A 13,166-nucleotide genomic window follows, 5' to 3' on the forward strand; every position below is an offset into this window, starting at 1 on the left:
CTGTGGATAGATCTACCAAACAAAATTAGCAAAGAAATGCAAACTTTAAATGATACAATGGACCAGTTAGACCTCATTGATACCTATAGGACATTTCACTCTAAAACCATGAGTTTCACCTTTTTCTCAGGTGTACACAGAAGCTTCTCCAGGATAGATCACATCCTAGGTCATAAATCTATACTTGATAAATCCAGAAAAATTGAAATAATCTCAAGCATCTTTTCTGATCACAATGCGGTAAGATTAGATGTCAATCTAATGTCAACTACAGTAAAAAAAAAAAAAAAAAAAAAAGATTAAAAATACAAACATATGGAGGCTAAACAACACACTTCTGAATAACGAACAAATCACAAAAAAAATGTTTTTAATCAAAATATGCATAGAAATGAATGAAAACATCACAACCCAAAACCTATGGGATTCAGTAAAAGCAGTGCTAAGGGGAAGGTTCATAGCAATACAAGCCTACCTCAGGAAACAGGAGAGAAATCAAATAAATAACCTAACTCTACACCTAGAGCAACTAGAAACAGAAGAAATTAAGAACCCCGGGGTTAGTAGAAGGAAAGAAATCACAAAAATTAGGGCAGAAATAAATGCAAAAGAAACAAGAGACCATAGCAAAAATCAGCAAAGCTAAAAGCTGGTTCTTTGAGAAAGTAAATAAAATATAAACAAACTGTTAGCAAACCAGACTCACAACACAGAAATACAAAGGATCATAAGAAACTACTATCAGCAACTATATGCCAATAAAATGGACAACTTGGAAGAAATGGACAAATTCTTAGAAAAGTTTAACTTTCCAAAACTGAACCAGGAAGAAATAGAAAATCTTAACAGACCGATCACAAGCACAGAAATTGAAACCATAATCAGGAATCTTCCAGCATACAAAAGTCCAGGACGAGATGACTTCACAGGTGAATTCTATCAAAAATTTAGAGAAGAGTGAACACATATCCTACTCAAACTCTTCCAGAAAATTGAAGAGGAAGGTAAACTCCCAAACTCATTCTATGAGGCCACCATCACCCTAACACCAAAACCAGACAAAGATGCACCAAAAAGAGAAAACTACAGGCCAGTATTGCTGATGAACATAGATGCGAGAATCCTTAACAAAATTCTAGCAAACAGAATCCAACAACATATTAAAAAGATCATAAATCATGACCAAGTGGGCTTTATCCCAGGGATGTAAGGAATCTTTAATATCCACAAATCAATCAGGTGATACATCACATTAAAAAAAGATAAAAACCTTATGATTATCTCAATAGATGCAGAGAAAACCTTTGACAAAATTCAACATCCATTTATGATAAAAACCCTCCAGAAAGCAGGCATAGAAAGAACATACCTCAACATAATAAAAGCCACATATGATAAACCCACAGCAAACATTATCCTCAATGGTGAAAAATTGAAAGAATTTCCCCTAAAGTCAGGAACAAGACAAGGATGCCCACTCTCACCACTACTATTCAACATAGTTTTGGAAGTTTTGGCCACAGCAATCAGAGCAGAAAAAGAAGAGGAATCCATATTGGAAAAGAAGAAGTAAAACTCTCACTGTTTGCGCATGACATGACCCTCTACATAGAAAACCCTAAAGACTCTACCAGAAAATTACTAGAGCTAATCAATGAATACAGTAAAGTTTCAGGATATAAAATTAACACACAGAAATCCCTTGCATTCCTATACACTAACAATGAGAAAACGGAGAAATTAAGGAAACAACTCCATTCACCTTTGCAACGAAAAGAATAAAATACTTAGGAATAAATCTACCTAAAGAAACAAAAGACCTACGTATAGAAGAGTATAAAACACTGATGAAAGAAATCAAAGAGGGCACAAATAGTTGGAGAAATATACCGTGTTCATGGATTGGAAGAATCACTAGTGAAAATGACTATACTACCCAAAGCAATCTATAGATTCAACACAATCCCTATCAAGCTACCAACGGTATTTTTCACAGAACTAGAATAATTTCACAATTTGTATGGAAATACAAAAAACCTCAAATAGCCAAAGCATCTTGAGGAAGAAGAATGGAACTGGAGGAATCAACCTGCCTGACTTCAGGCTATACTACAAAGCCACAGTCATCAAGACAGTATGGTACTGGCACAAAGACAGAAACATAGATCAATGGAAAAAAATAGAAAGCCCAGAGATAAACCCACGCACCTATGGACATCTTATCTTTGACAAAGGAGGCAAGAATATACAATGGAAAAAAGACAACCTCTTTAACAAGTGGTGCTGGGAAAACTGGTTAACCACTTGTAAAAGAATGAAACTAGAACACTTTCTAACACCATACACAAAAATAAGCTCAAAATGGATTAAAGATCTAGATGTAAGACCAGAAACCATAAAACTCCTAGAGGAAAACATAGGCAAAACACTCTCCAACATAAATCACAGCAGGATCCTCTATGACCCACCTCTCAGAGTAATGGAAATAAAAGCAAAAATAAATGGGACCTAATTAAACTTAAAAGCTTTTGCACAATGCAGGAAACTATAAGCAAGGTGAAAAGACAGCCTTCAGAATGAGAGAAAATAATAGCAAATGAAGCAACTGACAAAGGATTAATCCAAAAATATGCAAGCAACTCCTGCAGCTCAATTCCAGAAAAATAAGTGACCCAATCAAAAAAATGGGTCAAAGAGCTAAACAGACATTTCTCCAAAGAAGACATATGGATGGCTAACAAACACATGAAAAGATGCTCAGCATGACTCATTATCAGAGAAACGCAAATCAAAACCACAATGAGGTACCATCTCACGCTGGTCAGAATGGCTGCTATCCAAAAGTCTACAAGCAATAAATGCTGGAGAGGATGCAGAGAAAAGGGAACCCTCTTACACTGTTGGTGGGAATGCAAACTAGTACAGCCACTATGGAGAACAGTGTGGAGATTCCTTAAAAAGTTGGAAATAGAACTGTCATGTGACCCAGCAATCCCACTGCTGGGCATACACACTGGGGAAACCACAATTGAAAGAGACATGTGTACGCCAGTGTTCATTGCCGCACTGTATACAATAGCCAGGACATGGAAGCGGTTGCTTGCATGTTCATCGGCAGGCAAATGGATAAGGAAGCTGTGGTACGTATACACAATGGAATATTACAGAGCTATTAAAAAGAATGCATTTGAAATAGTTCTAATGAGGTGGATGAAACTGGAACCTATTACATAGAGAAAAGTAAATCAGAAAGAAAAACCCCAATACAGTATACTAATGCATATATATGGAATTTAGAAAGATGGTATTGATGACCCATATGCAAGACAGCAAAAGAGACACAGATGCAAAGAGCAGACAGTTGAACTCTGTGGGAGAAGGTGAGGGTGGGATGATTTGAGAGAATAGCATTGAAACATGTATATTATCATATGTGAAACGAATCGCCAGTCCAGGTTCGATGCATGAGACAGGGTGTTCAGGGCTGGTGCACTGGGATGACCCTGAGAGATGGAATGGGGAGGGAGGTGGGAAGGAGGGTCAGGATGGGGGAACACATGTACACCCATGGCTGATTCATGTGAACATATGGCAAAAACCACCACAATATTGTAAAGTAATTAGCCTCCAATTAAAATTAAAACATAATAAAATGAAAAAACATAGCTTTGATTAGACAGACCTTTGTTGGCAAAGTAATGTCTCTGTTTTTTAATATGCTGTCTAGATTGGTCATACCTTTTCTTCCAAGGAGCAAGAACCTTTTAATTTCATGGCTGCAGTCACCATCTGCAGTGATTTTGGAGCCCAAAAAAAATAAAGTCTGTCACTGTTTCCATTGTTTCCCCATCTAATTCCCATGAAGTGATGGGACCAGATGCCATGATCTTAGTTTTCTGAATGTTAAGCTTTAAGCCAACTTTTTCACTCTCCTCTTTCACTTTCATCAAGAGGCTCTTTAGTTCTTCACTTTCTGCCATAAGGGTGGTGTCATCTGTATATCTGAAGTAATGATATTTCTCCTGGCAATCTTGATTCCAGCTTATCTTCATCCACAGCATTTCTCATGATGTACTCTGCATATAAGTTAAATAAACAGGGTGACAATATACAGCCTTGACATACTCCTTTCCTGATTTGGAACCAATCTGTTGTTCCATGTCCAGTTCTAACTGTTGCTTCTTGACCTGCATACAGATTTCCCAGGAGGCAGGTCAGGTGGTCTGGTATTCCCACCTCTTCTAATTTGTTGTGATCCACACAGTCAGAGGCTTTGGCATAGTCAGTAAAGCAGAAGTAGATGTTTTACTGAAACTGTCTTGCTTTTTTGATGATCCAGAAGATGTTGGCAATTTGATCTCTGGTTCCTCTCCCTTTTCTAAATCCAGCTTGAACATCTGGAAGTTCACGGTTCACGTACTGTTGAAGCCTGACTTGGAGAATTTTGAGCATTACTTTACTAGCATGTGAGATAAGTGCAATTGTATGGTAGTTTCAACATTTTTTGGCATTGTCAGTCTCCATTAATTGTGTTGTGAGTCTGTAATTTCATTAGAACTCGCAGCATGGTGATATTTCTAATTCAGTTAATCCTCCATTTATTTTTTAATTCATCTAATAATTGTGCTGTTAGTTTCTTGACCTCTATCTCCACTTCACTCATTCCCACAAACAATCTTTAACTTCATTTTTACCAACATTGTCAAAGTTCATGATCTCAATTTCCAGCATTCTCTTCTTCAGTAACCACTTTTTATCCTGACTTTTCAGTCTCACTTTCTTTCCATTCCACCCAACTGTAAGCATTTATTGACAATTACTTCCCATTCCATTCCCCTTTATCTACCAATGCATTTGTTGTTATTATTGTGGGGTTTTGGGGTTTTTTTTCAGTTTAGAACTTTCCCTCATCACACACTTTTATTTGTTGTGTGACAGTGTTTTGGTGACAGAAATGTAGAGAAAGTTATCACTTACACGATGTTACAGTCTATCAGTAAGCTGGGGGAAGAGATTAAAATGTGTATTTCTCTTTGTCATTCTTCAATAATGCAGTTTTTCTGTTGTTCTCTTTGATATAGCTACCCTAGCTTTCTTGAGTTACTGTTTGCACTATGTATTTGTTCCTTTCTTTTCACTTTTGATCTATTCGTGTCCTAATATTTGAAGTGTACCACTAGACATGAAATATGGTTACCTGCATTTCCTTCCCAGGTCACAGTCTCTGTGTTTCCACTGGAAATAGGCATGAGAAGGTATTTCTTATATGCCTATTAATCTTTCATTACTCCCTTTAAGTGATAGTTACATTGTTGTACTTTTCTGTGAAAACTAATCTTGCTGCTCACTTATGAACATGTAATTTTCTGTATGCATATTATGCTTTGAAAAGTGTATGTAAAAACTGTACAATATTACAGTCACTTTGTCCACTAACAATAAATACAGGGCTCTAAGTGCATTCCACAGTCACAGCCCACTGAAGCTAAAATTGTCTCTTGAAGCAGAAGATCCCTCCAGTGTATGGAGGGATTCCACACAGCATCTATTTCTCATGGTTAAGACGATTCATCACTGGGGACGTTTTTGTCCAGCATTTGGGAGGTGGAGGCTGCTGGCTGTTGTTCATTTTTCTCCTTGAAGCTGTGTCGGATCCCATATCCAAAGTATATGACGGATCCTAGTAGGGAGATGAGACATTGACAAGGGAAAGTAGGTGCTCTCCCTACTTACAAATGCCCAACATGTCTCTTATTAACGGCATCTGACATATTTGGGGAGGGCTTCCAGGAAGAGGACTCACTTCTGTCACTCAAGAGGACTTTTCACCCCAAAAAGCCACTCACCAATCCCCATCCAGATGCCAAATTGGACCCAGGTCCCAGCATCCATCTGCATCATCAGGTAAATGTTCACAAGGATGCTCACCAGTGGGAGGACAGGCAGAGCAGGGACCTGTGGGCAGAGTCAGTTCATCCATGAACACAACCCAGACATCTGAATTAGAGACTCCACCCCAGGAAGAGCAGGAAGACTCCATTTCTACTCAGGCTGTGTGTTCAGTGGCTACTGAGACTGGGTTTCTAAAGCACCAGTGTGGATGCTGAGTGTGTTCCGGGAATGACCCATTGGTTTTAGCAGTTCCCTTTACTCCCTGACCCAACAAAGATGTTTATTCTTCAAAGCACACAGACTTCATTCACTCAAGGTGGACACTTTGGACACGTGAGGTCACCTACCTTGAAGTGAAGAGCAGTGGGGCTCTGGGGCTGCCTCCAGATGATGACCGTGACCCCAGTGATGAGCAGCAGCAGCAGCACAGCCACTGTTGTGAGCACGGGGTCTCCAGAGAACACCTGGCTGGGCCACTGGGCCAGGATCAGGCTCAGGATGGTCAGCAGGAGAACTGCAAGGGTCAAAGTGGAGGAGAACAGGAAGGACCCAAAAGACAAAGATGTCAGGACCTCGGGTCACACCCCTCCCTGAAACCACCAACATCAGGAAAAGCCATCGTATCTCCAAGACTCCTTCTCAAATGCCAAAGACACAGAACCCCAACCTATGTTGTCAATTTTAAAATATGACCAAAGAGAAACCCCACTGCTCACCGAGCAGGAAGGCACATCCATAGACAATCTGGCCAGATTTCCGGGTGGGGATGGGACTGGTAGGGTACCACAGATTCTTCAGAATGCTTGAGTTTCCTGCTTCAGGTACAGGTTCTGAAGGACTTGGTTCATGATCAGAAATCTCAATTTCCTCCTCTATTTTCTCATTCTTGCTTAAATTTTGGTCTTGTTGGTACCTGAAGGAGTGATATCAAGGCTGTATTCACAGCAGCCCCTACTCATTCAACATCAGACAGCATAATGCACCTCTTTCTTGCCTTAAGGCTAATGAGACATACAGAAGGCAGCAAGAAGACAGAAGCGGATCACCTCCCCATCACCCCCGAGAGTCTAAGGCTCTCAGACAAGGTTAGTGGGTCTCACCTGAGGACAAGTATGGAAACAGCCACAAGGGTGTAAGCAGGCAGGACCCCGGCTGACATGAGTTTCACCAGATCGAAGATCCTGAGGAGTGATGCCATGAACCCTAGAATCAGGGTGGGGGGAGGGAATGAGAAGTCCCTGGATACATTCATGTTAAAGAAATTATTCAAAGAAAGAATGATCCATTGATGGATGAATGGATATAGAAGCTGTTGTACATATATATAGTGGAATACTACTCAGCCATAAAAGGCATGTATTTGAGTCCATTCTAATGAGGTAGATGAATCTAGAGCCTATTATTCAGATTGAAGTAAGTCAGAAAGAGAAAAACAAATATCATACATTAATGCATATATATGGAAAGTAGAAAGACGGTACTGATGAACATATTCTCAGTCCAGCAGTGGAGATGCAGACATAGAGAACAGACTTACGGACAAGGGCAGGAGAGAAGGAGAGAGTGAAATGAATGGAGAGTAGCATGGAAGCATATACACTAACGTATGCAAAACTGACAGCCAATGGAAATTTTCTGTATGACTCAGGGAACTCGAACTGGGGCTTTGTAATAACCTAGAGGGGTGGAAGGGTGATTTAAGAGGGAGGGGACATATGTATACCTATGGCTTATTCATCTTGATGTATGATAGATATCAAACCAATATTGTAAACCGATCATCAACTGATTAAAAATAAATATATTTCTTAAAAAAAAAAAAGAAAGGAAAAGGCTTCCTCTATTCACCTGTAAGAGTTCCAGAAGCCAAGATGGCCATGATGGGGGTGCCTGTACGGGTGTGGATCCGGGCAAGAACTTGGAAAAGGAGCCCATCAGCTGCCATTGCATAGATCAGCTGAAACATGGAGAACGTGGCGCATAGGAAGCTGGAAGAGAAAGTGGAAACGTGTGAGGATGTGCAGAAGCAGGATAGATCAGTGCACCCTTGGTTCCTAGTCAACAGGAAGGGGTCCTTCCTGTTGACTCTCAATCCCAAGGGCTGGGACACCTGAGAGTCTGACAATAGATGAGAAAGCCAGGACACTGACCTGTATAAAAGGGTACACAGGAAGACAGCAGCCATGACGTATCCAGCCGGGTCCCATCCGACCTGGAGGAAAGCCTGCGGTAAGGGGCTGTAAGGGTAAATCTGGTAGTAGGGCACCATCAGGGTGAGCGCCGCTGAGACTCCAGAGTACGCCAGGAAGCCGATGAAGATGGAGATCACCATGCTCAAGGGGATGGAACGCTGAGGATTTGGGGCTTCCTTCCCTGCAGGAGAGGTGGAAGTATTGTGTCAGCAAAAACACTGGAATGAAAGCTGAAAATACCCTTTCCTTTTGCATGTCCAACACCAGGCTTCCCTGTCCTTCACCATCTCCCTGAGTTTCCTCAAACTCATGTCCACTGAGTCGGTGAAGCCATCCAAACATCTCATCATCTGTCACCCCTTTCTCCTATGCCCTCAATCTTTCTCAGCATCAGGGTCTTACCTTCTACCAACCCCTGTGCCCAGGGGTAGCCCAACCAGCGGCCACAGCTCTGATGGGACACATAATGACCATGTTACCTGCAGTGACTATGCCATGAACACCAAAATAGGAGGTGAAAAGTATAGTTGCTCCTTGGAGAATCCCTTCAAAGCCAAAGGGCACAAACCCTCCAGAACCCAGAGGGCCCAAGCTATGGTGAGAGAAGGAAAGAGAAAAAACATGGGTGAAGTGAGTTCAGCCATTTCTACTGGGCTCCTCCCTTCATACCTCAAGTCCTGGGCCCCAGGACCCCCATCACCTGGATCCACCAGCCTAGACGTCTTCAGTCCCCACCATGTTCCCAGCTCTGTGCCACCACCACCCATGCATTACCAAGAGGACCCTCCTGACCTAAAGGTGCTGCTGGATCCAGATGTGTTTGAGCTGAAGTCCTGTTCTGTGAGCTGCCAGTTGTGCAGGTCTCCCTTAATGAAGCCAGAGAGGATCATGAAGATGGGAACAAAAAGGTTCAAGCCTGTGGACACTTTGAAAATCAGGGTTGTCACACGAGCTCCCAGAACCAGTAGTCCTGTGGGAAAGATGGAATATGAGACATCCAAGATAATTAAATCCATAGACACAGAAAGCAGGCCAGTGGTTGCCAGGGGTTATGGGGTGGGGTGGCATGGAGGGATAGACCGTGACTGCTCAGTGGGTACAGGGTTTCCTTTCAGGGAGATAAACATGTTCAGAACTAGATGGAGTAGTGGATACAACACTGTGAATGGACTAAGTCCCAGTGAACTGCACACTTTGAGAGACTTTCCTGGTGGCTCAGCAGTAAAGAATCTGCCCACAACGTAGGAGTCACAGGAGACACAGGTTCAATCCCTGGGTTGGGACGATCCCCTGGAGGAGGGCATGGTGACCCACTCCAATATTCTTGCCAGGAGAATCCCATGGACAGAGGAGCCTGGTGGGCTACAGTCCATAGAGTTGCAAAGAATTGGACACAACCGAATTGACTTAGTGCCCATATACACACATGCATTTTAAGATGGTTAATTTCTTACTGTGGCCGTCATCTCACAATGCACATCTATCAAATCATCAATTTGTACACCTTAAGCTTATACAATATTGTATATCAATTATATCTCAATAAAACCAGGGAAAACAATGCATAAGTTTTATGCTATGAGAATTTCCTCTCAATGAAAAAAAAAAAAATTTGCTCTCAATACTGAGGAAGAGTCTTGTTGCCTTAAGTAAATGATTCTGATCTGGGGTCATTTGTCACTCAAGGGACATTTCCCAATGTGTGGAGACATTCTGATGATCACAGTTTAGCACCAGATTCTAGTGAGCAAGGCTGGAGATGCTACTCAACATCCGACTATGATTTTTTTTTTTTTTTAATTCCCTACAATATGAAGCTTAGGACAGACCCAGGGTGGGAAACAATTTTCCGTCTTACCTCCCTTACTCGTAACCCTGATTCTTCTTTTTAGTCCTAGTTCTACCTTCTGCCACCTCAAACCTTTCCCATACCAGCACCCCCCACCCCCCCCCCCACCAAACCCCACTCTTTCCATCCAGTGTCTGACCCCTTCTCACCAGTCATCAGCAGCACCAGGCCCAACGAAACAAAGTCTGGGTACGGGGCCAGGAAAGAGGGCATATGTGGAGAGAAAGTTCTCTCCAAGGCTTGAGAGATTTGGTTCCCAATGAGGCTGTCAAAGGTGTAACTCCAAGCCCTTGTTAAACAGGAAGCAGCTGCAGTGGCAGAAGAGAGGTTAATGGACAATAATTAAACCCGTACAATGTACCCTGGGATGTATTTAGGGGGAAAACAGACAAAATACTCTGAAATAGTTCCTTTTCATGAGGTTGGGGAGAGAAGAATCAGATGACTCACAAAATAGGTCAACTAGTTAACATGTGAGGGGGAGACCAAAGTTATGCAAGAAAATAACACGGTGAGGTGGGACCTGGGGTGGCTGGGAGATGAGTGTTGAAGTTTTAAATCAAGTGGTAAAGGATAACTCCATGAAGGCAACAGCTGAGCAAAGACTTTCAGGGGAAGAGTCTGTGGGAACTGCCTCCCTCTCACCCACCCGCTACAGTGCCCTTTCCTCTAGTGAAGACCCCAGTTACCCTCCTAGTTTACTGATCTTAAGCCCCACTTTGTCCCCCTCCCCATCATCTCACCAGCCACTAAATACAGCAAGAGGTCCCAGCCAATGACAAAGGCGCAGAGTTCTCCCATGGTGACGTAGCTGTAGAGATACGCAGAACCGGAGCATGGTACCCAAGCCCAAAGTTCGGCATAGCAGAGTCCAGACAACACAGAAGACAGGGCGACCACCGAAAAGGAGATGATGATCGCCGGTCCAGTGATGAACATGACCATGATGCCGGCCAGGACGTACACACCAGCGCCCAGAGTCCTGCCCACACCCAAGAGCACCAGGCTGAGGATGCTCAGTGGAGCTCTGCGACTCTCAGACTCCTCCCGGGGCTCCAGTGGCCGCCTGCGAACCAGCTTCTGAACAAACTGGCGAGCATACTGACGCAGCATCCTAGACGGAGTTGAGGAGGTTACGGTCTGCTGAGAAAACAAGACACAAAGTCATCGAGCAGGTCCATCCGCCCTTGGCCCTGGAGTCCAATTCCACGGAGCAATGGGGTGATGAGGGGCAGGCGGTACAAGGACACACGGGCAAGTTCTCCACCTCTGCGCCTTGGTTTCCTCAAACATAAATGAGACATATAATATGCTTCAAACTTGCTGGAAAGGTTGCTTAAAGAGAAGTGGGGGATGGGGGCACAGAATACATCTTCCTGAGGGTGCCACTTGGGTTTTGGGGCTGTTTGAGATGAAGTCAATGAAGATACTGCAGCCTAAAGAAAAGCCTTTTGCCTGTCCCTTCGTGGCTGAAAGTAATTTAGATTAGGGAACCCCTAACAGCTCCATGTACCCAGAGAGCTATTATCAGAGAGAACTTCTTGTCTTAGAAAGGCTTGTCACCATGGAGGGGCAAACGTTTGTTAACCAATCATTTGCTCTTCTCTTCTTCTGTAACCAAGCGGAAGTGATCTCAGAGAGAGAGACAGCCGTGAGCGGCAGCTTGAAGCGAGGTCTTAGTTCTCTGACCAGGAATTGGGCCTGGGCGGCCTGGATGAAAACCAGGAATCCTCCTCCTTGTCCAACATGGGCTAGAGGCTAGAAACAAGGTTTCCCTGGCTATTGCCCCCACTGAAAAATGGGAGGAAAAAAATGAAAAAAAAATTAAAATTAAGAAAGCAGCGTATTACTAGAGACACAACACAACAAGCAGGAGAAAACACAGAGAAATAGTTTTTTGTTTTTTATTTAAGACAGAAGCAAGGCAGAGTTTATGCCTGTAGAGAAAAGATGTGGGCATCCCCATAACGAGTAGGATCCCCATAAAGATGCAGGTAAATTATTTATGCAGAACAGTTCTCGGTGTGTTTGCCTTTGGCCAACTGTCTGGTTTCTCTTTCCACACTTGATCTGCCCTAGGATCCTCCCCGTGCCCTAGATTTCTTTCTACTAGAGATCCCCCGAATGTTTTTGAAATGCCAACCGATAGTGCTTTCTATGCACCTGTTAAAGCTATTCATGACCGAAGAGTCTCCAATTTCTGAAGTGGCCAGCCAGAGACAGAATAAACACGTTTTATTTTACCCACAAGTGTAAATTAACAGATTGCTGTACATCATAAGTAGCTTGAGGAGAACAGTCTTCTTATGTTTGAAAAAACAATAATTAGAAGCCAATAATTTGCCATACAAAAGTCATAAAGATTATAATCATATTTAGCATTTCATTTGTGGATATTACTCACTCAGTTGTGTCCAAATCTTTGCAACCCCATGGACTGCAGCCCGCCAAGCTTGTCTGTCCGTGGGATTTCCCAAGCAAGACTACTGGAATGAGTTGCCATTTCCTCCTCCAGGGCATATTCCAGACCCAGGGATCAAGCCCGAGTCTCCTGCATTGCAGGCAGGTTCTTACCATCTGAGCCACCAGGGAAGCCCAGCAGTTCATTTAATGCCATGTAATTCACTTCTGTTCTGTTTGAGTCCAGTTTTTTTATTAGTTCTGTTGACCTGGCCTGGTGACTAAGGATGACAGTGACAATGATAGTTTCAAGAAGTCTGTGAGGTTTTTGTTAAGGCTGGTATGATTTGCCCAGTGAGGTGAGTACCTTGATCACTGGAGATTGTGGAAGGCATACTCCAAGTGGAACGCATATTTATTTTTTACAATCTTCTTTTCATTGTAAGGGCATCAGTCTTGCAGCCAGGAAAGGCTTTAACCCATCAAATAAAAATGAGATTTTTCAGGGAACCAGGAAAAGGCGGGCAGTCATCTTGGGTGTCCCAGAGCCCTGACTGTTTAATCAGCAGCTATTGTTTACCCATTTTAAACTCCCTCAGTTAGGAGTAGACCTCTGCCATGCTCTTCCCTGGTGGCTCAGATGGTAAAGAATCTGCCTGCAATGCAGGAGACATGGGTTCAATCCCTGGGTTGAGGATTGGCAACCCACTCCACTATTCTTGCCTGCAGAATTCCATGGACAGAGGAGCCTGGTGGGCTACAGTCATAGTGTTGCAAAGAGTCGGACATGACTGAGTGACTAATACTTTCACTTTTAGTTGCTATGCCACAAG

The 13,166-nt window shown here is 42.9% G+C and overlaps 1 protein-coding gene across 1 annotated transcript; it reads right to left on the reverse strand.

Moving 5' to 3' along the window:
* Nucleotides 1-3,780: 3,780 nt before the first annotated feature.
* Nucleotides 3,781-11,046, reverse strand: LOC136158937 (cationic amino acid transporter 3-like). The gene is made up of 11 exons (XM_065920789.1): nt 10,677-11,046; nt 10,083-10,241; nt 8,877-9,054; nt 8,564-8,676; nt 8,043-8,265; nt 7,741-7,880; nt 6,993-7,095; nt 6,609-6,805; nt 6,240-6,406; nt 5,847-5,955; nt 3,781-5,680 (listed from the first exon to the last, which is right to left on the reverse strand). The coding sequence occupies exons 1-11, from the start codon at nt 11,044-11,046 to the stop codon at nt 5,559-5,561; spliced, it is 1,881 nt and encodes a 626-aa protein (XP_065776861.1). The 3' UTR covers nt 3,781-5,558.
* Nucleotides 11,047-13,166: the final 2,120 nt, after the last annotated feature.

This window comes from Muntiacus reevesi, chromosome 2, assembly GCF_963930625.1.
Source record: "Muntiacus reevesi chromosome 2, mMunRee1.1, whole genome shotgun sequence".
Classification (NCBI taxonomy): Eukaryota; Metazoa; Chordata; class Mammalia; order Artiodactyla; family Cervidae; genus Muntiacus; species Muntiacus reevesi.